Source organism: Mobula hypostoma, chromosome 15 (assembly GCF_963921235.1).
Source record: "Mobula hypostoma chromosome 15, sMobHyp1.1, whole genome shotgun sequence".
Taxonomy (NCBI): Eukaryota; Metazoa; Chordata; class Chondrichthyes; order Myliobatiformes; family Myliobatidae; genus Mobula; species Mobula hypostoma.
In genome coordinates, this window is record NC_086111.1 from 46,375,234 (window position 1) to 46,402,360 (window position 27,127).

Genomic DNA, 27,127 nt, shown 5'->3' on the forward strand with positions numbered 1-27,127 from the left:
AGATTTAAACAGGGCACCCACACAGCATACCAGTAGATCAAATCCCGGACGAGCCCTCACAATGTAGCCCCCCCCCCGGCCACCCTGAGGGTCGCTCGGCTCGCTGTCATCTAGGGAAACAGCCTCGGCCCCACCAAACTGGGTAATAGTTTGTGTGGATGCTGTGTGAGGTACCCCACCCCGCCCAAATAACAGACAATACACCAGATGCAATTAAATGATTTACAGTTTATAGATATCACTGGAACTATATAATTAAGAGAGAATAAAATATAAAAGGAAAATAAAAGGCGCCACACTTATCAAAGTTCAATCTCGTCGTGCACAAAACAGTTGGAGCTCAAGGACCTTCTTCTTCACCCTGCGACCCCTCGGACTACCTCGACCGGCCGCCTGGGACCACCAACGGTGGTCAACCAGACGCTCCACACGAGTTCGTTTCCGTCTCCTTGCCGAACGCCCTCCTCGGGGTCCGACCCCGTTAGCGGACATCACAGCACCTCGTCCATCCTCTGTCTCGCTCTCCCGCCTTCTGCCCCAAAACCCCGCGCATACAGTATCTTTAAATACACCAAAAACGTAACAACTATCCCAATTGGTTAATAACATATTTCTTATCACACTCTAAACCAAAACAAGCTGCTAGCGCAAACTTTCTCAGCGTTTAACACAACAAAGCCGCATTCCCCACATTAACATAACAAAGACGCCATTTTAATTAGCCTCTGCAGTAACATATAAGTCGAAACCCCCTTACATGAGCCAAGTTTATTCTATGCTGTAAACACATCTACCGAAGCTGTCATGCCACTGCATGTCTTTGGGCCACAGAGGAGGAACTTCCAGTTCACTTTGAGGCTTGACCCTAGCTCAAGTCCCAAAAGTGAGGCAATGGCCTCATCTACTGTAACATGAAGTACATTCACTTAATTCCTTTCTTCTCCGATTGGCAATTAAAAAGTAATTGTAAAATATTTGTTTGCAACAGTGATTTATTCTTTGCTTAGCATGGATATGGAAAATAGGCAATTCATTTAAATGAAAAGCTTTGTCATAGGTAATATCATCATGTCACCAGCAAATGAAAAATCCGATCAGAACAGAATCCATTAAAGTCATGGGTACTCTCTGATATAACGCTGATTATTTCTTTTTATGTCAGATTGCAAGAGTTCTTGGGATGTAAAATTGATCGTCATGTTGGTGTCACTACACATTGGTAAAACCAGACCTGGAGCAGCGCATTTTGTTCTCTCTGCTTAATTAAGGAAAGATACATTTGCTTTGATTGCAGGCTTGCTTTTTTCTAGCTAAGGAGAGAATTAAAACGTTAAGCATATTGGGTCTGTACTGCCTCAGGGCAAGGATTTGTCTCTTTAAGATGGGGAGGAATTTCTTCCTTCAGAGGATTGTGCACCTTTTGAACTTCTGTCTCAGAAAAAAATAGTAGAGGAAGAATCACTGCTTCATCTCCAACATGAATATGTTCTGTTTTTGGACTGTAGGGAATCTAGAATTATGGGGATTGGGCAGATAATTGGAGCTGAGTTCAAGAACAGATTAGCTGTGATCCTACTGAATGGCAGAGCCTGCCTGGGGAGGGGGCTGAATGTCCACTCCTGCTATCATTTCATGTCTTGAGTTAATTATGATCCATAATTAACCTGCATTAGTCAAGAGGGAAATCAAATACAAGAGTTAAAATTACAAACCTCCTATAGCCGTATATTGTGGGTATATTTTGCATTAGATTTTGATTTGAACAGATGTTAGAAACTTAAAAAGCACTCAGATTAACAAAATAAATTAACTGTATGTTTTTCAAAATATTATTATTCAAGCATTTAAATTGGTGTTATTGTTTCTGACAGTATTCATTATCAGGCACCACAGACTTCCAGATCGGTGCTACAGGTTCAATATCTGTTGGGAAGACTCTTGATTATGAAAGTGCATCAAAGAGGTAAATCAAACATAATTCAGCGTATTTGCATCAATCTGCTTTTCCAATAAAGAATAAAAGACGTTTGTACTCACAAAACATCTTAACCTGTCCTTTTTAGGACATCAAAAAGGGCTTCAAAGTTTATTATTTACTTCTGAAATGCAGTCTCAGTTGTTTGGGTGTGAACAAGGCAAAATTCACTAACTCTAAAACAAACATAGTTAGGGATAACTTTGTTTTAGTTGCGGGGTGATACCATTTAAAAGAAACAAGTTCTGTCCTTTGATTGCAAGTTTATACATTCATCTGAACAGCCTAAAATATTTCTGTATGATGTTGTTTTATGAAGCTGCATATAACAATAGATTCTGAACACTAGACTGAAATTACATGCTCAGGTTCTGAAGTGGGTCTGGAACCCAAAATCTGAATCCAAAAAAATACTGTTTTTTAACTGATCCAAGTAGCATCTTAGAGCCAAGTTTTAGCTTTATTATGCTGATAACTGAGACAATCATGAGCATGTGTGGGTGTGGTTCTTAGAAGTGTATCTGCAGAAACCTCAGAGACAGTGCAACAAAATGTGGAGTTGTGCAGTGATCTCAGTGCCAAAAACTGCATTCTGCCCTCGGGACAACATTCTAAGGTCAGTGTAGGACTATAGTTCCTAGGTATCCACATTTTTCTTTAAATTTCTCCATTTATGCATAACATTAAACATCATAGCTACTAAGTTGCCATATTTTCTCCAACTTCTGTGACAATGTCAGCTCAGTGCTTATAGGGGTAAATTCAGTTAATTCCTTCTATTGTTAGATGCAAGCTTTTGGTTTTATATGAAATTCAATGAGATTAATGAAATACAGGAGCTTATTAGTAGTAAAACAGATTTTAAATATTGATTTAAACAAAATGAGATTCTAATCCAGTCATAAATAGAAAATGATAGAATCATAGAATGGTTCCAGCACAGGCTAGCACAGTATCACAGCTAGTAGAACCACTGCCTCACAGGATTAGAGATCCAGTTGACTGAACACTTTTGTGTCATAGATTACACCTCATGAGGGAGATTCCGCCAATTCTGTCTTTACAAAATTCTCCAAATCCACTGGAAAGATAATATACCAATATACCAACTTCATCTTCCCATATAACACTCCCAGCATTGAGGTCCGAATTCCCTTCAATCAGTTCCAATGGGCAGGTTATATTGTCTCCATGCCAAACAGCAGACTGAAGAAAGATTCAGGCTCCGTCATAGTGTGTGAGTAACAGGCTGTTTTCAAAGTCTCTTTGAAAAAGTGTAATGACCCCACCGAATTGTGGGAGCCCCTATCCCAGGACTACTCAAAATGGAGAAGGGGCATTCAAGACAGCTTTGAAAACCTGGAGTCTATTCATTTGGAGCAAGGCCACTGTAAATGGTGGGAGGAGTGCGCCACCTTAAAACTGGCCAGTTGTCCCGCCTAAGGCAGAGTTTGCATGTCTCACTACATCAAACCCCCACAGACGCAGAATGGAAGCAAATCAGTCTCAACCCCCAGGGAATGGTGAGATAGAGGAAGACTGATGGAATGGAAATGGATGCTAAGGTATAATGTCAGCCAAAAAGTCTGCTGAGATAGCTATGATCCATGTGAACTTGAATATTTTATAGAAAAGTTATGGTTAGCTGGTTGGCGGTGTAGTGGCATCAGCACCAGACTTCAAGGTGAGTGGTCCCGGGTTCAATTCCGGCCAGCTCCTTGCATGCTTTTTATCCGTGCTGGGTTGAGTGTCAAGCCAGCTACTCCACCTCATAAAATAAAAAAAATAGACAAATGCTAAAGAAATGGTAAAGGTTGCCGTCAGATGTGTGTGGAGAGGAACAAGAGTTATTGTTAGCTTCTTTCCAGGTAGCACCTTCCTGAAATGAGAGTATGAAAGAGAGAATGATCTTTAAAAACTGAAACATAAATGGTAGACCACTTTTTTCATTACTTTTGGCATTTGTGAATTTTTTTGAGAATTATTATCTGCTCCTCGACAGTCTCTAGTGTCATACCATTAAGAAAGTATTGATTTGGATTTTGCAGGCAACAGTGCTGACCTTGATATAAATCCTAACCCCATTCCTTCAAAGTTCCTTCCACTAGCAAATACTAAAGGACTGAAAAATGTTCAGCAAATCCTCATGTCCCATCCTGAGTTATTACTTTGTTCAGCATTATGCTTAGACTTTTTAACACAATCAGAGGTTCTCCCTAAACTCAGGAGCAAGGTAGTGTAGCGGTTAGTGAACCACTATTACAGCTCGCGGTATTAGAGTTTGCAGTTCAATTCCAGTGTCCTCTGGAAGCAAGTTTGCATGTTCCTTCCCATGAATGTGTAGGTTTCCTCCCGGTGCTCCAGTTTCCTCCCTCATTCCAAAGAATTACCAATTAGTAGGTTAACTGGTCATTGCAAATTGTTCTGTGATTAAACTCGGGTTAAATCGGTGGGTTGCTGGGTGGTGTGGCTCGAAGAGCTGGAAGGGTCTGTATCTCGAAATAAAATAAAATAAAAATATTTACGCACAAATTTAAAACTTAATGAAACCTGTAGAAACTTTTAAAATCATCTAAGTTAATAATTCATGGGAAAGGTTTGATAAGACCTTTATTTTTTCCCCTGAACAAACTAAATTAAAATCTGCCGCTAGATTTCTTGCAGCTGTTTTCTGCCTTTAAAAGAGAATGGTACAAAGTCAGCCAAGTTAACTTTGTAAATAAAGAGAATCACTTAGTTGAAGTAACTGAATAACTTTATTGAACCCCATATTAAATTTGTATTGTAGGCATCATCAGTGTAGGGTTGATGATTGCCGACAAGTTTAGGATTTTCACATCCATGTGTAGAATTCCTGCAAATTCTCTTATTTACATGAAATAATAAAAAATTGTCATTTTGCCATTTATACTATTTAAAAAAAAACCGTAAGGCAAAAATTCAAAATGGATTACTTTACATGTCCATACATTGAAATCCATCTGCTACCTTTTTGTTCACTCGGTTTCCCCTTTTGTAATTTCTTGTTCAACACAACTTAATGAATCTCCTCGTAATCTTGTAAACACTAGAGATTCTGTGTAGAGGCTGGAAATCTTGAGCAACATGCACAAAATGCTGCAGGAACTCCGCAAGTCAGGCAGAATCTATAGGGGGTGGGTGTAAACAGTTGATGTTTGAGGTCTTGGTGAAAGGTGTTGGCCTAGAATGTCAACTATTTACTCCCCTCCCAAAATGCTGCTTTGTGTAAACTTGGATTTCTGACTCTCAGTTCCTTTATCCAAGTCATTGAGATACATATTGTAAAGCTGAGAGATTCCCAGGAATACTACATGTAGACGTATGTATTCACATGTATCTTGGTGTTCTTTTTATAATATCAATTATTATGTACATCTTCTTTCTAACAGAATTTTCTAGCTAATACATATCTTTGTAATTTGAAGCTATTCCTTGGCAGCGAAGGTAAATGATGCAAGTGGTCTCTTTGTTACTGGAACCGTGAATGTATTCATCACCGATGTCAATGATAACAGTCCAGTATTATCTTGCACGTAAGTCTTGATAATTATTTAATGAGCTGTAAGATATATTAAGGCCGCTCTTGCCAATTTGTACTGCTGCCAATGGCCCCATTTACTGCCACAGCATTCCACAAATTCAAGTACTTACAATGTCCTGACCCTAAGAACCAGAAAACATTGAGTGATTTCCAGCAGAATTTCTGAGTTGATGTGGAAAGTCCTGATAAATTGGATATATGTAAAATTGATCTGTTTTATGTCTTCACCTGAAATAAGAATAAATGTCTTTAGTTATGAACTATTGATTCAAAACTTTCACAATTTCACAGGTGAAGGTACTTCAGTATTGAAATCTCTGGTAAACATTTTGTTGTAAAGTCTCAATCTTGAAACTCCCCACTTTGTTACATTTTAAAGTAAGTACATATTTAAGTGAAGAAATTTTTGTATTGGACATCAACACATCATCTTTGTTGCACCCAGATTCATTGTTCACAGGTTAGAAAAACCAGGTAGAGATTCAGTTAAGTCATCTTATTGATACCAAACACATCTTCTCAAATGGTGCACTGGCAAATCAAAATCCAGTTTTTGCATCAGCTATCATGCTGAGTTTGCTCTGAAAATAACTTACAGTGGGTAGCAATTATCTTTGAATGTCTGAAAGCTTTAAGTTGACCAGGAACTGAAATGAACAGACCAAACTTACAGTTAATATACTTTAGATTATTGTTGAATGCTAGTTCAAAAGTTCATTCATTATCAAAGTATACAACTAGTTGAGGGGCCTGTGTGGCAATCCACTATTGCCAGTCAAGCCACATTAAAGCATTTACTGTGCCTTTTGCATGTTTCAATATTCAGACAGGTAGATTTCTTGTAACCACCAGGGATAGTGGCCAGTTCTCGTTGGCAACAAATATTATCATTTTATTCAGTATGATGCCAATCAAATTGTACCCAAAATATGGATCTTTCTCTTGAAAGTTCCCATACCACAGCAACTGTGAAAATATTTTTTCCCTGAGAGATTCACACACATTTTTTTGTTAGAATTTTGCATTTAGAATAGCATGATATTTGAATAGCAATGTATTGAATAGATTATTTAAAAAATGTGCAAAAACAGAAATACTGTTTATTAAAAAAAAGTGAGGTAGTGTCCAAAGCTTCAAAGTCCATTTAGGAATTGGATGGCAGAGGGGAAGAAGCTTTTCCTGAATCACTGAGTGTGTGCCTTCGGGCTTCTGTATCTCCTACCTGATGGTAACAGTGAGAAAAGTGCATGCCCTGGGTGCTGGAGGTCTTTAATAATGGACGCTGCCTTTCTGAGACACCGCTTCCTAAAGGTGTCCTGGGTACTTTGTCGGCTAGTGCCCAAGATGGAGCTGACTAGATTTACAACCTTCTGCAGCTTCTTTTGGTCCTGTGCAGTAGAAACTCCATACCAGACAGTGATTCAGCCTGTCAGAATGCTCTCCACAGTACAACTATAGAAGTTTTTGAGTGACCTAATTTCTAATAGATTTTCAAAATGTTAGTTGCCTTCAGCATGGAAACAATTAGCCCATGTTCAATTTCATCTGGAAATGCTCTTCATGTAGATATTGCAGTTAACTTTGATAAATACTTTATCTATTAAAGCAAAGAATATGAATATAAAGGTCTGGCATAATTATAGTGGTTTTTAAAGCAGACAAATAAAGCTTTCAGGAATTTATTGAAAACTGTTTTGTTTTAGTTCAGTCTAACTAAGATTGTTTTGTTTTGTAGTTTCAAAAGTATAACTAATGGCAAGGAAACAGAATCGAAAGAAGATTCTAATTCGGGGAAGACAGCAATTCTAGAGTTAGATGAAGAGCTGGCAGTTGGAACAGTTATTGCCACATGCACAGCTACAGATGTTGATATTAAGAGTAAAATCAGCTACCAGCTTGATCCTGCAAATACTTATTTCACCATTGACAGAGGTAAGTTTCTCAATACTTATACAATTCTTTAAATATTAGTAACTTCTGTAAGGTTTGGGTTTGTCGGCAATGGGTCTTCACATCCAAGCACTGTTTAACTATATGGGGTTTCTACTTCTTTCAGGCTGTGAATTCTAAACTCTTACCATTCTTTCAGTGAACAGCTCTGTTTTTTTTAATCTTCCCTGTAATTGTTGTACTAATAATTTCAAATAGAAAATATTTATCATTATACAGTATATACCTCAACTACATCTTCACTCAAGCCCTGCTATTCTGAAGATAACAGCACTAGCTTAATTGACCTTTCATCATAGATGCAATTTTCCATTCCTGGCATCATTTTTGTAAATTTCCCCTGCACCCTGTCCAGTGCAAACACATCTCTGTTAAATGCAGTGATCAATACTGGATATACTGCTCAAGCTGTGGACTAACTAGAATGGTATACAGTTCCACTTTCATCTCTTGCTTATAATCAATGTCTCCGCTAAGGGAACATGTTTTCTTTCTATCTGTTGAACGATTTATTGACCTGTCCTGCTATCTATAAATTTCTGATGAAACCTCAAATGTTAATTCTTCTTTCTCCACAGATACCACCCAACCTACTGAATATATCCAGAAATTTCCGTTTTTATTTCAGATCTCCATGTCTTTGCCTTTTGAATAACTTTATTGATCTGTTGACATATAGACTCATAGATTCATTGAGGTCCATGCTGACCTATGTAGGTGAATCCCATTTGTTCTCATTAGATCCATATTTTTCTTTGCCTTGCCTATCATTATGTTATCCATTTTCCATTATCTATTTTCAAGGCTGATAAATTGCTGAATATTTCCTCTTCTACTGTGTTCATCCCATTTAATAATTAGCACATTCACCATAACTACAGCAAAATAATCTCCAATTTTTTTGTGAAGACAGTTGCAAAATATTCATTAAACCTATCAAATATTGAAAGCCCTAGGTACAGTGGTCGTAGGGAGGATGCATCCTTTAGTGGGAGAGTCTTGGACCAAGGGCACCAGCTTCAGAATAGAGGCATGTCGCTTTAAAACAGAGTTGAGGTGGTATTTCTTCAGCCTTAGGATGGTGAATCTGTGGAATTAATTGCAACATGCAGCTGTGCAGGGCAAGTCATTTGGTGTATTTAAAGCAGAGGTTGATAGGTTCTTGACTAGTGTGAATCTTAGAGATACACACAATCATCTGCCCTTACAAATCAAGGCAGGAGTGGATAATTTAGGAGTCATTATTGACTCTGACCTAAATATCAAATCACGCATTAACCATATTATCAAGACTGCGTTCTTTCATTTAAGGAACATTGCAAGAGTTCGATTTCTTACAACTTCTCAAGATTTTATTTATTTTATTTTCAACCAATTAGACTACTGTAATGCACTCTTTTCAGGACTGCCTAAGAAAGATATAAATCGGCTGCCGCTTGTTCTTAACCCAAAAAAAAATCTGAGCACACTTCAGCAGTTTTGACATCATACGCTGGCTGCCTGTGTCCTTTAGGATGAATTTTTAAAATATTCTTAATTGTATATAAGGCTTCGAATAATCTAGCTTCTGTATATTTTGGAGTGTCTATCCCCTTACTTCCCTAATCATAATGTTAGATCCCTGAATACTGGTTCGCTTCGTGTTCCTAGAGCCAAGCTTATAAGAACCAGTGATGCGGCCTTTTAAACCTGGAATCTCTACTGAGTGAGAAACGCCAGGCTAGTACTGTGGAAAGTTTCGAACACTTCTAAAAACTACTTTTTTCATTTGGTCTTCATGTGCCTGTTGGTGTTGATTACATTTATATAAATTGGTATATTTCATTACATTTTTTCTATATAATGTTTGTCCTTATGATTTTTAATTTTGCTTCATATTTTATGACTATATTGATTTATTTTTACAATCTATGTAAAGCACTTTGAGCCTGAATCTTAATGTAGGGAAGTGTTATATAAATAAAGCTATTATTATTATTGTTGATTAGTAAGGGCATCAAAGGTTATGGGCATCAAAGGTTATGGGCATCAAAGGTTATGGGCAATAAGCAAGAGAATGGGGTTGAGAGAGATAATAAATCAAATGACAGAGCAGACTCGATGGGCCAAATGGCCTAATTCTGCTCCCATGGCTTATAGTCTTAAACCACTTTTTTCATAACTTTTGTTTAATTTTTTGATTTCTCTTACAATTTTATTCCTGCGCTCCCTATACCTTTTAAAGTTTTTTTTTCTGCTGCATTGAGATCCCAGATAACTTCTGAATTGCCAACCCTGAGGATGATGAGAATACTGCAGATCCTTTGCATTAATTCCATGTTTCAAATATTTACATGTCAATTTTTGGATGGTTGTACGTTTGTGTTTTAAATGGTTATATTTCAGCGATTTAAATGAATCATTGCATTCACATCATTTGAATGATAATGTTTCAATTATTTCTGTAGTTTGTTCCCAACATTTTGAATGGTTACATTTATTTAATTTGAATGTTTCACTTACGAAGGTATAGCTGAAGAAAATATATAAAATAAAACAGCAAGCAACTTTTGAAAGGCAAGAAGACTAAACTATCAATTCATGCATGTGCTAAAGGAGTGGCTCCAAAGAGGAAAGATAAAGGTAGAGAGGCAGAGAGGCAGAGACTTTTATGTGCAGGTTTGCTCAGCCTACTCAACTGTAGGTATTGGCCCAGCTGATGGCATGAAGGGAAGAAAGGATCTCCAGAAGACTAGCTTTCCAGGGGCAGAAACCTACAGATGGAGGAGAGTAAAGACTTGTAATTGTGGGAGATCATGGGGGAATTTGAACACAAGGTGAAGTTCAAAGTTCAAAGTAAATTCTATAATCAAATTACATATATGTCACCATATATGACCCCAAGATTCATTTTCCTGTGGACATGCTCCGCAAATCTATAGAATAGTAACCATAACAGGATCAATGAAAGATCAACCAGTGCAGAAGACAACAAACTATGCAAATGCAAACATAAATAGATAGCAATAAGTAACGAGATCATGAGATAATGGGATAAAGAGTCTTAAAGTGAGATCATTGGTTATGCAAACATCTCAATAGATGGGCAAGTGAGTGTAATTATCCCCTTTAATAAAGAGCCTGATGGTTATGGGGTAGTAACTGTTCTTGAACCTGGTGGTGTGAGTTCCGAGTCACTTGTACCTTCTACCTGATGACAACAGGAGAAAGGAGCATGGCCTGGGTGGTGGTGATCTCTGATGATGGGTGTTGCTTTCCTATGACAGTGTTTCATGTAGATGTGCTCAATGATTGGGAGGGCTTTACCCGTGATGTACTGGGCGAAATCCACTACCTTTTGTAGGATTTTCTGTTCAAAGGCATTGGTGTTTCCATACCAGACTGTGATGCAGCCTGTCAACACGCTTTTCATGTACGTAGAAATAAAGCATTGCTTGACTGAAAACCAATTGTGGTGAACAAGTAGAGGGCAAAACTGAATTGGAAATGCATTCAGACTTGTGAAATTTTTGTGAAGGGTAGTTTTATACATGAATAGTGAATCAAATTTAAATTGTCTTTACTTTCTTTGTGTGCCTCAAATATTTTCTGTAAAAATTACCGTTTGTACATAAATTTAAAAATTGTCAGTTTAATTAGACAACAGTAGTAGAAGAAGGTTGCTTACAATATATATTTTATTTCCTGTTGCAGTTTACTGACTCTAGCTTATAAAACACAGTTGGAAATTATTTATTAAGCTGACCTATTTTACAGACATACAGTTCATTATGTTGACCAAGTTTAGACTGGATTGATTACTGGTCCCATATGCATAAAAAAATCTATTAATCAAGTGTTTGAAATATTCTAATGACCTGTTTTTTTAATACATCGTCTTCTTCAATGGGGGATTAAGAGTGGGCTAGATATGATAGCAATTCCAGTTGATGCTTATTGCTGCTGGAATACAAAACTAAACAGCTGAAGGCAAATGACAGCAGTTTGTATAAAGAAAGTAATTCTGAATTTGTCTCAGAAGTACTGATTTATTTTTTCCTCTTGGTGTTTTAAATTTCATCACCTAGCAACTCTTGGTAATCATTTATATGTGTATCCTACCGAAGTAATATACATTTAGAATGCAGCCGAAAAAAAACTCAAGGGAGGCATAACAGCGATCCTACGCTATTAACATTTGATAATGAAAGTTCTGCTTATGGAAGTTTTCTCCACAGGCTGTCACAGGCTAATGTCAGGCTCAGAAATGAAGGCCTGTTGTTACATGTCTTTGTTCTTAATTTCTGTGAAGTGGTGAATTTGAGTGTTATGTTCGCAAAAATAGCCCTCACGATAGCTCTCATTCATTATCTTGCTGTGTTTTTATAAAAGCTAATGTGTCAAATTAACAATGACCCTAAGGAAATGTTTATCCAATGTAACTTTATTTAAAGGGATTGCAGGCTTTAAAGAATCACCAAACAAAGAAATATAATGATAGTACATTCAGTGGTAGTTAGGATAACGACAATTTAAGTGCACCAAGTCACAGTTTCCTGAATGTCAATGATGAGAATGCTCTCTTAGCAATGTGCAGTTTTATTTAACAGCAGATTAGTCTACACATTGTCAGGCTAGCAATATCCAATGTGCCTATCATCACATCTGTCATACCTGTCAAAAAGAATATAGACTCAACTTCGTTCATCTTTCAGACACAGGAAAGGTGGTTGTTTTCTCTCAAATGGACAGGGACCAAAATGGATTTCAGACAGTTCAGACGTTCTCTGCTAAAGCATGTGATGAAGATCTGAAGTGCGCATCTATTCCAGTCAGAACGAACATTATTCCAGTTAATGACAATGCTCCATCTTGCAACCCATTTGTTTATAGGTAAGTGGTTTATACAAATCATCAATGCAGCATATTATTGCAAATGAGCAATAAACCTTAAAATGTAGATTTTAACTAAGTAAGACTACAAGGTTCATATTTATGCCATTTCATAAGGTATTAAAACTGGAAGTTTATTATCTTCATATTATAAGGGGAATATACATTTTTCCCTTTTCCTCATACTATGGTATTTATTTTACTTTCATGACTGGTCTTAAATTATTCGTCTTTGGAAATCTTTTGACAATCAAAAAGAGAGATGAGATTAAGTTCTATTAAATTCCCACTTGCTTCAAAAAGGCAACAGTTATACCAGTGCCTAAGAAGAATAATGTGAGCTGTCTTAATGACTATCACCCGGTAGCACTCACATCTACAATGATGAAATGTTTTGAGAGGTTGGTCATGACTAGGCTGAACTCCTGCCTCAGTAAGGACCTGGATCCATTGCAATTTACCTATGGCCACAATAGGTCAATGGCAGATGCAGTCTCAATGGCTCTTCACATGGCTTTAGACCACCTGGACAACACAAGTACCTATGTCAGGATGCTGTTCATCGACTATAGCTCAGCATTCAACACCATCATTCCCACAATCCTGATTGAGAAATTACAGAACCTGGGCCTCTGTACCTCCCTCTGCAAATGGATCCTTGAATTCCTAACCAGAAGACCACAATATGTGTGGATTGGTGATAATATCTCCTCCTCGCTGACAATCAACACTGGTGCACCTCAGGGGTGTGTGCTTAGCCCACTGCTCTACTCTATGACTATGTGGCTAGGCATAGCTCAAATACCATTTATAAATTTGCTGATGAAAGAACCATTGTTGGTAGAATCTCAGGTGGAGACGAGAGGGTGCACAGGAGTGAGATATGCCAACCAGTGGAGTGGTGTCGCACTAACAGCCTTGCACTTAATGTCAGTAAGACGAAAGAGCTGATTGTGGACTTCAGGAAGGGTAAGACAAAGGAACACATACCAATCCTCATAGAGGGATCAGAAGTGGTGAGAATGAGCAAGTTCCTAGGTGTCAAGATCTCTGAGGATCTAACCTGGTCCCAACATATCGATGCAGTTATAAAGAAGGCAAGACAGCAACTATACTTCATTGGAAGTTTGAAGAGATTTGGCATGTCAACAAATACACTCCAAAACTTCTATAGATGTACCATGGAGAGCATTCTGACAGGCTGCATCATTGTCTAGTATGGCGGGGGGGGGGGCGTTATTGTACAGGACTATGAGAAGCTGCAGAGGGTTGTAAATTTAGTCGGCTCCATCTTGGATACCAGCCTACAAAGTACCCAGTACATCTTCAAGGAGCGGTGTCTCAGAAAGGCAGTGTCCATTATAAGGACCTCCAGCACCCAGGGCATGCCCTTTTCTCACTGTTACCATCAGGTAGGAGGTACAGAAGCCTGAAGGCACACAGTCAGCGATTCAGGAACAGCTTCTTCCCCTCTGCCATTCGATTCCTAAACGGACGTTGAATCTTTGGACACTACCTCACTTTTAAAATATATATTATTTCTGTTTTTTTGCTAGATTTTTAATCTATTCAAAATAGATTATACTGTAATCAATTTACATAGATTTACACCAATCTACATAGGTGTTTTCTTGAATGGCAACAAAATGCAGATCATACTATTTATTTACTTATTATCATTTTATTTTTTCCTCTTCTTCTATATTATGTATTGCATTGAACTGCTGCTGCTAAGTTAACAAATTTCATGGCACATGCCAGTGATAATAAACCTGATTCTGATTTTTTTTTCCTTTGATATACTGAATTTTCTATAAAAATCTTTTTTCCTTTACTGTAAATATTTTTTTGGACTAAGACTCTAGATCCCCAACTTCCGTTGTTCCCAGCTTATAAGTGATGCAATAATATACTTAGCTCTCTCCTGACTAGCTTCTGTGTCGTATAAGGCACAAAGGCATAAGATCATCAGTCATGGACACCTTTACACCTTTATCATAGATCGACAGATTTTGGGATGCTATGGGAATCCAGGGATTAGGGAAAGTAAAGGCTGAGGTGGAAGAGTGGGATTGATATGGATCAGCTTTAATCTTGTTGAGGGCTTGGTGGCCTGTTGTGCTTCTCCTATTTCCTACACTTTCATATATTCATTTGTTCATCAGATTATGTGACATGTCAAAATGGCCTCGTCTCTGGGTATTAATGAGGCAATGTACCTTCAACACTCATTTATCACTTAGTCAGCTTGTGATTGGTTTAGTGGAGCAAGTGCAGGTGAGAGATGATACATTTAACCCTTTTGATAATGGTGGATGCTGCAAAATGAGCAGATGATGAGTGTGTTGTTTTGATCTTAGGTATCCGCTCTCTGAGGCAACATATTAGTGGAGGTGCAAGGTGTGAAAACAATGGGAGTGGTGGTGGGACTAATATGAGTTCCAGTGGTTCTCAGCAGCACAGGCAGGCAGAGAGGACTTTTGTCGTAGGGTGAAGCAATGGGTTACTTACAATATCTACATAGGTGTTTTCTTGAATGGCAACAGAATGCAGATAATATAAATCTGAAATATAAAAGAAGCATGATAGCACCTGGGATGAGGGAAACAGGGTTAACATTTTAGGCCGATGCTCCTTTATCAGAACCCAGGTACTTTTCCTCTATTGTGCAGTATAATCTAGATATAGTTAAATATCAAGATTACGGAGGCAAGGTAAAGACTGTTGAGTAGTCAGGAGAGTTGGAACATGAAAACAATTATGATACACATTTAACAACCTTGAGATTGTGAGTTCCCATCATAGCAAATTGTCAATTGCACCCCCTCCCTTCTCTGTTCCCCACTCTGTCCTTTTACATAGTCATAGTCATACTTTATTGATCCCAGGGGGAAATCGGTTTTTGTTACAGTTGCACCATAAATAATAAATAGTAATAGAACCATAAATAGTAATATGTAAATTATGCCAGTAAATTGTGAAATAAGTCCAGGACCAGCCTATTGGCACAGGGTGTCTGACCCTCCAAGGGAGAAGTTGTAAAGTTCGATGGCCACAGGCAGAAATGACTTCCTATGACGCTCTGTGCTGCATCTTGGAGGAATGAGTCTCTGGCTGAATGTACTCCTGTGCCCACCCAGTACATTATGTTGTGGATGGGAGACATTGACCGAGATGGCATGCAACTTAGACAGCATCCTCTTTTCAGACACCACCGTCAGAGAGTCCAGTTCCATCCCCACAACATCACTGGCCTTACGAATAAGTTTGTTGATTCTGTTGGTGTCTGCTACCCTCAGCCTGCTGCCCCAGCACACAACAGCAAACATGACAGCACTGGCTACGACAGACTCATAGAACATCCTCAGCATTGTCCGACAGATGTTAAAGGACCTCAGTCTCCTCAGGAAATAGAGACGGCTCTGACCCTTCTTGTAGGCAGCCTCAGTGTTCTTTGACCAGTCCAGTTTATTGTCAATTGGTATCCCCAGGTATTTGTAATCCTCCACCATATCCACACTGACCCCCTGGATGGAAACAGGGGTCACTGGTACCTTAGCTCTCCTCAGGTCTACCACCAGCTCCTTAGTCTTTTTCACATTAAGCTGCAGATAATTCTGCTCACACCACGTGACAAAGTTTCCTAGAGTAGCCCTGTACTCAGCCTCATCTCCCTTGCTGATGCATCCAACTATGGCAGAGTCATCCGAAAACTTCTGAAGATGACAAGACTCTGTGCAGTGGTTGAAGTCTGAGGTGTAAATGGTGAAGAGAAAGGGAGACAAGACAGTCCCCTGTGGAGCCCCAGTGCTGCTGATCACTCTGTCGGACCTTTTCTGTCAGATCTTTACTTCTTCTCACCTACCTATCAATCCCCCTGGATCCCTTCCTCCTTCCCTCTTTCCCTTTCTCCTATGGTCCACTCTCCTCTCCTATGAGATTCCTTTTTCTCCAGACCCTGACCTTACCCACCCATCTGGCTTTACCTATCACCTTCCAGCCAGCCTCCGTCCCCTCCCGCCGCCTTCTTACACCAGCATCTTTGCCCCTTCATTCTCAGTCCTGAAGAAGGGTCTTGGCCCAAATCGCGGACTATTTACTCATTTTCCTAGATACTGCCTGACCTGCTGAGTTCTTCTAGCAATCCTGTATGTCGCTGTTGATTTGCACCTTGCTAGATTATCACAAGAAGAGCCTCCCAGACTGCCTAGCCCAGACATGATTTAAGTCCACTGTTCTTGTTATCGGTTTCTGAAGCGATACAGGAAGGCCACCTGGCCCCAAAATTGGAAAGCAGAAAATGAGAAATATTGCATCAGTGTGGTATGAAGTTGAATCTGGTTCATTATGTGATGCCTTGGATACCAGTGCCTAAGGATCAGTGTTCAGTAAATCAGAAGAGAGTTGTGTGACCATAATAACAAACACAATCCATTCTTAGAGTTCATTGATAATCACTGGTCCATTGCATCTTCCAACATGTTGCCATGATCCATCACACAAAGTACCCTTGTGTTTAAACTTCTCATGGATTCAGGAAGCATGGCTGCAGGCACTTTAGATCGCCATGACTGTGCTGGCCATCAGCACCTACCTATAATAATCCAATTTTCTAGTGCTCAGCCTAAGCTTTCTTTGCCCAGATGTTTCAGAAGCTCATTACCTAGTGTTTCTGTAGCTTTATTGTCATTAATTTTCGTGCCCTGCACATATATACTTTTCTCTCTTTCTAACAGATACATAAATCATCACATTTAGTAAAAACATTTTCTCATTGGAGAGAAGTTGCTTAAGTTATGCCATCACACTCCATTAATATCACACAGCAGGTTTTGCAACAGACTAAATAATGGGCTTTGATATTACATGCTAAACTAAAAAAAAGTCCTTTAATTCTTAAACAGACATCTCAGATTTCCTATCATGAAGAACATTCATGCTGTAGGACCCGGTGAATTTTTATCATAATCCTGCAGTTTCATGGGCATTATTACCAAGACTGGTTTTAACCAAATTTATTTAATTGCTCCAATTGAAGGAACTCATCACCAGCACAGGCATGGTGATCTAAAGTGCCTGCAGCCATGCTTTCTGAGGCTCTGCCTTTGCCACACTTTATGCTTTGTGTTCCAGATTTCAATACCTTTGATTGGGAAAAATTCTCCCACAGAATTCCAAGGAATCTCCTATCCTTTATCTTAAGCCTAGAATCTCTTCTGCATCCTCTCCAATGTAATTACATCTTCCCCATAGTGTGACCAGAATTGCACACAATAATCCAGCTGCGGCCCAGAAAACGTTTTATATTGCTATAGCATAACTTCCCTGCTTTTATATTCTATGCTTCCGTAATGAAGGAAAGTATTCCATATGCCTTCTTAACCATCTCATTTGCCTGTGCTGCTGCCTTCACTAAACCTTGGACAAATATACTACATCACCTTGTTCCCTGAACATTTTTTGTGCTTTAGCCTTATTTATCATCCCAAATTTTATCTCCTCACATCAAAGTTAAATTCCATTTGCTATTTCCCTGCAATATTCTCTGCAGGATCAATATTGTTCTGCAACCAAAGACTACTCGCTATCAACAGCACATGTTGATTCTAGTCCACTTTGTCTATGTTGGATCATCTGCGAACAAACCAATTATATCTCCTACACTCATTCCTCTGTCATTATTATATACAAAACAAAGAACAAGGGTCCCATCAGAATTTGAAATATTTTTGGGCTGTTGTGTCACACAAACTGAATCCTGACTCAAAATTTACCTGATATCTACTTCTTTTCAGAATTTCATATCCTGAAGTAGTCCTTCGAGGAACAGTGGTAGCAACTTTAATTTGTACAGACTCAGACATTCCAAGCAACGCATTATCATATCTTCCCATAAGTGGGTTCCTTGGCCCTGGAAATACTTTTGTCCAAAAATCTGGTGCAGATCATGTTATACAGGTTGGCCTTATTTAATTAATTTACACTAACTAAAATTTATTGTATTTTTATAGTGGAGTAGGTGATTTTATTAAACTCATTATCTTTTATTGTATAAAGAGTGCTAACTAAGGAATGCCAAATCCTTGCTGATGACCATGCAGAAAATTAAATGCTTTGCATCCAAGGAGAAAATAAAATAAAAGCACTGAATATGCATTTCATATCATAGTCAAATAACTGAGTGTGCAGTGCACTGTCATCCATATCCCTGGTGTCCATCGGAGTCTGATTAAGTTTAATATGATTCTAATAGAAATATTACCTTGTGTTTCTGCAACTTTATTGTCATTAATTTTCATGCCCTGCACATGTATACTTTTCTCTTTTTCTAACGTTTAATCATCACATTTAATAAAAAACACTTTCTCATTAGAGAAAGTTGCTTTAGTTATGCCATCACACTCCATAAATATCACACAGCAGGTTTTCCTTTCTTTTTAAATCTTTTTATTGAGTAAGTATACAAAAAAGGTAAGCCATATAAACATTAATACAATGTTAAAGTACAATAAAATTCCAAAAGATAACAATACCAAAAAGAAAATACTACAAACAATGTAATTTAAGCATAAGAAACCAAGATAACATAATAGTATACTAGATTTTATATATATCAATGGAAAAAAAAAGAAAAAAGAAAAAAAACCCCCCCAAAAAAAACCCACCGTGCAACTACCTAAAAGCAAAGCAAAGCAATGGGCTAACTTGAAACCAAACAGAGTTAAACTTAAAATCACGTCCTCAATCCCGACCTCCATTAAAACAGTGAAAAAAAAACAAGAAGGGTAAATATTACATTAAATGAAAATATCGAATAAAAGGTCCCCAAATCTGTTCAAATTTAAATGAAGAATCATAAAGGTTACTTCTAATTTTCTCCAGATTCAAACATAAAATCGTCTGAGAAAACCAAAAAAAGGTAGTTGGAGCATTAAGCTCTTTCCAATGTTGTAAAATACATCTTTTCGCCATTAAAGTAAGAAATGCAATCATTCTACGGGCTGAAGGGGAAAGATTACTAGAAATTTTAGGTAGTCCAAAGATAGCAGTAATAGGGTGAGGAGAGATATCTATATTTAATACCTTAGAAATAATATTGAAAATATCTCTCCAAAAAGTTTCCAAAGTAGGGCAAGACCAAAACATATGAGTTAAAGAGGCTATCTGCCCCGAACATCTATCACAGAAAGGATTAATATGCGAGTAAAAACGCGCTAACTTATCTTTGGACATATGTGCTCTATGAACCACTTTAAATTGAATTAGGGAATGTTTAGCACAAATAGAGGAAGTATTAACTAATTGTAAAATCTGCCCCCAATCATCCACAGAAATGGTAAGCCCCAATTCCTGTTCCCAATCTACCCTAATCTTATCAAATGGAGCTTTCCTAAGTTTCATAATAATATTATAAATCATAGCCGATGCACCTTTCTGACATGGATTAAGGTTAATTATCGAATCTAAAATATATATAGGAGGAAGCATTGGAAAGGAAGAAAGTATAGTACTTAGGAAATTTCTAACTTGTAAATATCTAAAAAAATGTATTCTTGATAAGTTATATTTATTAGATAATTGTTCAAAAGACATAAGGGAACCATCTAAAAATAAATCCAAAAACCGTAAAATACCCTTAGTCTTCCAAGTTTGAAAAGCGCGATCCGTAAAAGAGGGAGGAAAAAATATGTTACCTAAAATAGGAATCGCTAACCCGAATTGATTAAGATCAAAAAATTTTCTGAATTGAAACCAAATGCGCAAAGCATATTTAACTATCGGGTTAGAGACCTGCTTAAGGCGTTTCGAATCAAAAGGAAGAGAGGAACCTAAAATAGAACCAAGTGTATAACCCTGAACAGATTGTAATTCCAATGCTACCCATTTAGGAATAGATAGTATGTCCCGGTCAAGTAACCAAAATTTCATATGTCGAATATTAATAGCCCAATAATAAAATCTAAAGTTAGGTAATGCTAAACCTCCATCTCTCTTAGCTTTCTGTAAATGTATTTTACCCAGTCTCGGATTCTTATTCTGCCAAATAAATGAAGAAATTTTAGAGTCAACTTTATCAAAAAAAGATTTAGGAACGAAAATTGGTAATGCCTGAAACACATATAAAAATTTTGGCAAAAAAAACATCTTAACTGCATTAATACGACCAATCAAAGTTAAATATAAGGGAAACCATTTAGATGAAAGTTGAGTAATATGGTCTATTAATGGTAAAAAGTTAGTCTTAAATAAATCTTTATGTTTACAAGTAATTTTAATCCCAAGATATGAAAAGTAATTATTAATCAATTTAAATGGAAATTTATAATATAAGGGAAGATGTTTATTAATCGGAAAAAGTTCACTCTTACTAAGATTTAATTTATAACCTGAGAAAAGACCAAATTGTGCTAATAACTCTAAAACAGCAGGAATGGATCTCTCAGGATTAGAAATATATAAAAGTAAATCATCAGCATAGAGTGATAATTTATGGGACTTTAATCCCCGAGTTATCCCAGTAATATTTGAAGATTCTCGAATAGCAATTGCAAGAGGTTCTAATGCAATATCAAATAATAGGGGACTAAGAGGACAGCCTTGTCGAGTACCACGAAAGAGAGGAAAAAAAGGTGAGTTTAAGGAGTTAGTACGAACCGAGGCTACAGGGGAGTGATATAACAGTTTAATCCAGGATATAAATTTCAAGCTAAAATTAAACATTTCAAGCACCTTAAATAAATAAGGCCATTCTACTCTATCAAAAGCTTTCTCGGCATCTAAAGAAATAACACACTCAGGAACATTTTGTGAGGGAGTATAAACGATATTTAACAATGTACGAATATTATAAAAAGAGTAACGACCTTTAATAAAACCCGTTTGGTCTTCCGAAATAATAGAAGGAAGTACTTTTTCTAGTCTATTTGCTAATAACTTGGAAAAAACTTTAGAATCAACATTTAATAAAGATATTGGTCTATAAGATGCACATTGAGCAGGGTCTTTATCCTTCTTTAGTATTAAAGAAATTGATGCTCTATTAAAAGATTCCGGAAGTTTACCAAGTTTCAAAGAAGCCTCAAAAACCTTATAGAGCCAAGGAATCAATAAAGAAGCAAAACATTTATAAAATTCAACGGTAAACCCATCAGGGCCAGGAGCTTTCCCCAGATTCATAGAAAAAATAACATTCTTAATCTCATCCATTGTAATGGAAGTATCTAATAAAGAAGACATATCCTGTGAAATCTGAGGGAAGTCTAACTTATCTAAAAAATCATTCATATATTTAGAATCTCGAGGAGACTCTGATTGATATAAAGAAGAATAAAAATCACAAAAGGTTTGATTAATCCCCACATGATCCAATATCAATCGATCATTTTGGTTATAAATCTGATTGATTTGAGATTTAACATAATTAGATTTCAATTGATTAGCCAGCAGCCACACAGCAGGTTTTCCGACAGACTAAATAATGGGCTTTGATATTGCATGCCAAACTAAAAAAAATCTTTTTATTCTTAAACAGACATCTCAGATTTCCTATCGTGAAATACACTGATGCTGCAGGGCCAGGTGGATTTTTAACAAAATCCTGCAGTTGTATGGTTATTGCTACCAAGACTAGTTTTAACTGAACTTATTTAATTGCTTGAATTTAAATTTCCTAATTGCCCTGGTGAGATTTAAACTCACGTTCCCCAATCAATGCTGCAGAACTCTGGTTGATAATCCAGTAATTTAGCCATTAATCTACCATACCAGGACATGCCCTTTTCTCACTGTTACCGTCAGGTACAGAAACGTGAAGGCACACACTCAGCGATTCAGGAACAGCTTCTTCCCCTCTGTCATCCAATTCCTAAATGGAAATTGACTCTTTGGACACTACCTCCCTTTTTTAATATACTATTATTTTTGTTTTATTTATTATTATTATTATTATTTTTCTCTGCTATATTGTGTATTGCACTGAACTGCTGCTGCTAAGTTAACAAATTTCACACCACATGCCGGTGATAATAAACCTGATTCTGATTCTGCTACTTACAGAGCCTAACCAAGATTTTCCCTCCACTCCCACTGAATAAATGCAACTTATTTAAAATCCATTCCTGCATTCTTTGTAAGGAAATGAGATTTTTGCATTGGTTTATCCCTAACTCGATTAGGGTCTTCTATGCATATTCTTGGAGAGACAGAATGACAACACCAATGCAAAATGGGTATCTCTGCTAGTTAGATATGTACTCTATGTCCTCTGGAATTAGCACTTGATTGTTAGGAGGCCACAGTCCAGGCTGAGGTCAACATTTCAGTTTTGGGCTTTTTAAATTTGGAGTTCCCTTTCTTATTGAAGGAATTGGAAACCCCAGAAGTGGTATACCATCTTTCAGTTTTTATTCTGATATTTTTGCTTTTGTTGTTTGTGTTGTAGTTATATACACATACACACACAGCCACTTTTGGTTGTCACAATTACACATTAAACAATTTCTGAGATGGTATTTTTGGTTTTTAGGTAGGAGCTAAAGACTTGGATTATGAAGATGTAGCTGTTGCTGCTGTGGGTTTTACATACACAATGATGATAGCTGTGTCCGATTCAAGTATCTCCACTCACACTGGTGAGTGAAGTACTTTCTTCATATATGTTTGACATTGTGAGTCAGCTAGTCATCACAGCAATGGGAAATTTTTATTACAGGATAATGTTTCCTGAAGTAATAAATATGACATGTCTGAAGAAAATGTAAAGAGCAGTTTCCACATCTTGTGAATTCCACTTTTTTATTAATTTAATGCCAATTTAAAAGTTTAGGTTAGAAATATGGCCATGAATCTTCTGTTTTCTAGATACCAGATGGTTTCCTGAAGCTTCAGTATATTAAGAGCTAGAAATGTACTCTTTCCCATATTGAAAAGCTAAAATAAAATATCTGACACTGGCCACACCTGAAACAGCTTCTAGACTCTTTGTCCATTTCTGATAATCACCTTGAGTAGTGATCAGAACCACAGCTTTCAGTTCCAGTTTGCCGTTCAGCAGGATATATTTGTTTGGCATTCTTGTAGGAACCTTTAAGACTAATGAGCAGGTATGAAAATCATGGGAGGGGTTTACTGTTGTAGTTTTGTCAGAGCTGTTAATCGACCCAGTTCAAGAAATACCCCAAGAAAAGTTATACAGAAGCCCTAGTGCTATATCTCTTATGCATGCATTGTCTCACTGAACACATACAGCATCAACTACGGTAGGGAATGTGCCATTCTCAGGAGCACTCTTAGCTAGTTCATGTGTTCGTGCAACCTTGTTTAAATTTCTTACACTCAACAGTAGATTTAGGAGTTAGCGGTTAATACTTCTTCAACTGTTGGCATAACACCTTGGAATAGCGAATATTTACAACCTTGCAGAAACCTATTTGATCTGTCATGTCTTTGCTAGAGTTATCCTAAACTAATCTCACCAGCCCATACTCTCACCATAGACTTCTGTTTCAAATATCCAGTTTCTCCTAAAACAAGTCCATAAGCACTAATAGAAAATGTATTTTTTCCTGTTGTCAATCACACTTTGTCACTATCTGTATCAGGAAATATCTCCTAAAGTCTTCTCTCTTCTGGTGACATCTTTCATTTGATAATTCTTTGTAACTGTTTCCCAAAGGAACGGCTGAAGTGAAATCGGGCTCAGCTGCCTGGCACATTTTTTTTGCCAAGATTCAAGATTCATTTATTATCAAAGAACGTATTAGTTATACAACCTTGAGATTTGTTTGCCCGCAGGTAAAGGAACAAAAATTATGATAAATATGTGCATGTGTCCCTCTTCTGTGCATCATGTTGGTCCTGGCAGACTGGGAGATCACACAGCAAGCAGATCACTGTCACAATCATCATTCTGGTTCGTCACTCGTAACCTTATCCCACCTAAAGTGCCCAAGCAGTGGGAAGGGGTCCCTCCACAGGCTTTATTTAAGTGAATTATCCACTATGTTCTTCTTAATTGTTAACAAATTTCCTCTGGCTATAGTTGCAAACGTACAAGCTCTTTGTGCTTTTTGGAGTTTTTCCAAGATGGACTTTATGTATTAAGTAGTCCAAGCTGCCCAGGGCCATGAAGCCTTTTTCATGTTATAAATTCTCCTCATTTATTATTCCCTTACATTTCTATTTATAAAAGTATTATCAAATGGTATTGCACTAATTTTTCTTTCAGCTTTACCTCTGCACTCTCACTGCTATGGAATTATGGATTTCAAATTCTTCAACCTTCAACTTCATTCCAGTAATTATAAGCTATCACTTCTTGTGTTCCCTCCCACACATATCCACTTTACGTTGTCCCTACACCATTAACATGTTGTCAGCCTCCTGAGCATCGTTTTTCACTACTGTTTGCCAAACCTTCATTAGCCCATCACAAGGAGCAGCAAGTATTTCTTTATACCACACCATTATGACTTGCTCACAGCATGCTCACCCGACTGCTATTTTTGTGCAGCTTTTATTTAACACACTGCTTGCCGTTTAACAAATAAAACGATGGACAAGGCTATGTTTATTGTATCAAGGTCTGGTCTTTGTGGTGACATTACATTGGAGGAACACTGACAGCAGCACCATGCAAGCTAAAATACGCTCAATGTGAAAATTCAGAAGCTGCTGTCAGTGATTCGTTCTTCCCCACAGGGTGCGCTATTACGGTCTTTGCTGAGGCATTCAACATACAATTAGAAAGTTGATGTGAACTTCAACCTTTTAGCTGCTGTTCTTGCTGTTAAAAAAACAGATTTCTAAGCCATAATTACTGATGAACCATGACTTTGACCTTGAAGGGAAAATTTTTCATACGTGAAGTCTAATATCCTCAGTGTGATTATTTTGAAAATTCATGGATGTTTAAAAAAAACAAGGTTTCTTTCATAATGTGTGGATTCCTTCTTCACTGCAGCTATTCTATGATTCTAACTTAATCTACAGGCGCGACCCAGTCTTTGCACTCAATAAAGCCTTTTAAATATATCTAACTGAGAGCTCCTTTTACTTAATAGAGTTTTGCTGTCTGTCAGTTTTCCTCAGTCCAACCAACATACATCAAAGTTGCTGGTGAACGCAGCAGGCCAAGCAGCATCTATAGGAAGAGGCGCAGTCGACGTTTCAGGCCGAGACCCTTCGTCAGGACGTCTCGGCCTGAAACGTCGACTGCGCCTCTTCCTATAGATGCTGCTTGGCCTTCTGCGTTCACCAGCAACTTTGATGTATGTTGCTTGAATTTCCAGCATCTGCAGAATTCCTGTTGTTTTCCTTAGTCCAGCTGGCTTTTCTGACCCTTGACAACATCAGTTCCCGGATAACACAGATTCATTTGAACTAAGCCTCAATCAGGAAAACTAAACTCCATCAGCTCACTGAGATTTGGTGGGCATGTTTTTGATACCAGTGCTGGTAAAATTCTGGCCTCTGGAACTACTAGTTTAGTTATTTTTTTAGCAGCCTCCAGGTGTATTATCCCAGAACGGTACTGTGCAAAGATCTTAGGCACCTTAGATTTTTTTATATGGTTTCAGATGGTATGCTCTCCACAGAATGCTGTTCTGAACATCAGAGAGGCAGTCTGGGATTATCTGGAGAGACGAAAGCAAGTGAGGCATCCAAAGTCTGCAGAAGAACTGTGGCAAGTTCTCCAAGATGCTCAGAACAACCAGCCTACCAGCCAAGTTTCTTATAAAACTGCACCACAGTGTACCTAAGAGATTTGATTCAGTTTTAAAGGTGGTCACACCAAATTTTGATTTGATTTAATTTTTTTTTACCACTTACTGCTCTTTATAGTATTTTTTGATATATAGCTTTTAATTTCATTATTTTGAAAGTATCTTCGCTTTACAGAATCTTTTTACATGTGCCTAAGACTTTTGCACATGACTGTATGAAAATGTTGTTTATCAGAGTTTATGACCTACAAACAGTATAATGTGTTAGAAAGGATGCATCTTAAAATGTAAAGAAGGGACGTGAAAATTAAAGTGTTCCCCTTGATCCTCCTCACAGAATGACTCATCTCAGAAAATCGTTAAAATATTGATTACTCCAGGTTTCAATACCGATTTAGGGTGGTGATTCAGTTCAATTCAAAGTTCAAAGTAAATTTATTATTAAAGTACATATATGCCACTATATACAACCCTGAGATTATTTTTCTTGTGGGCATACTCAATAAATCCACAATAGAATGATAACCATAATATAATCAACGAAAGACTGCACCAACATGGGCATTCAACCAGTGTGCAAAAGACACAAACTGCAAATAGAAAAAGAAAGAAATAACAATAATAAACAAAAAAGAGATAGATATCGAGAGCATGAAGTAAAGAGTCCTTGAAAGTGAGTCCATAGGTTGTGGTAACATTTCAAGGAAGTTGAGTGACGTTTTCCACTTTGGTTCAAGAGCCTGATGGTTGAGGGTTAATGACTGTCCGTGAACCTGGTGATATAAGTCCTGAAGCTCCTGTACCTTCTTCCTGATGGCAGCAGTGAGAAGAGAGTATGCTTTGGGTGGCTGGAGTCCCTGATGATGGATGCTGCTTTCCTGTGATGATGCTTCGTATAGATGTTGTTCCTTGGTGGGGAGGACTTTATCTGTGATGGACCGGGCTGTATCCACTTCTTTCTGTAGGATTTTCCATTCAAGGGCATTGGTGTTTCCATGCCAGGCTGTGATGCAACCATCACTCTCCATCTATAGAAGTTTGTCA

At 37.6% G+C, this 27,127-nt stretch overlaps 1 protein-coding gene across 1 annotated transcript in view; it reads left to right on the forward strand.

Annotated features, from left to right (window-relative positions):
• The window catches only part of LOC134357021 (cadherin-related family member 3-like), an 88,083-nt gene that overhangs the window by 24,147 nt on the left and 36,809 nt on the right, over positions 1-27,127 (forward strand). Inside the window, exons 5-10 of the mRNA XM_063068331.1 lie at positions 1,872-1,963; positions 5,422-5,529; positions 7,273-7,469; positions 12,182-12,359; positions 18,155-18,317; positions 22,885-22,990. Of these exons, the coding sequence (XP_062924401.1) occupies positions 1,872-1,963; positions 5,422-5,529; positions 7,273-7,469; positions 12,182-12,359; positions 18,155-18,317; positions 22,885-22,990 (844 nt within the window). The remainder of the gene's footprint in view (positions 1-1,871; positions 1,964-5,421; positions 5,530-7,272; positions 7,470-12,181; positions 12,360-18,154; positions 18,318-22,884; positions 22,991-27,127) is intronic.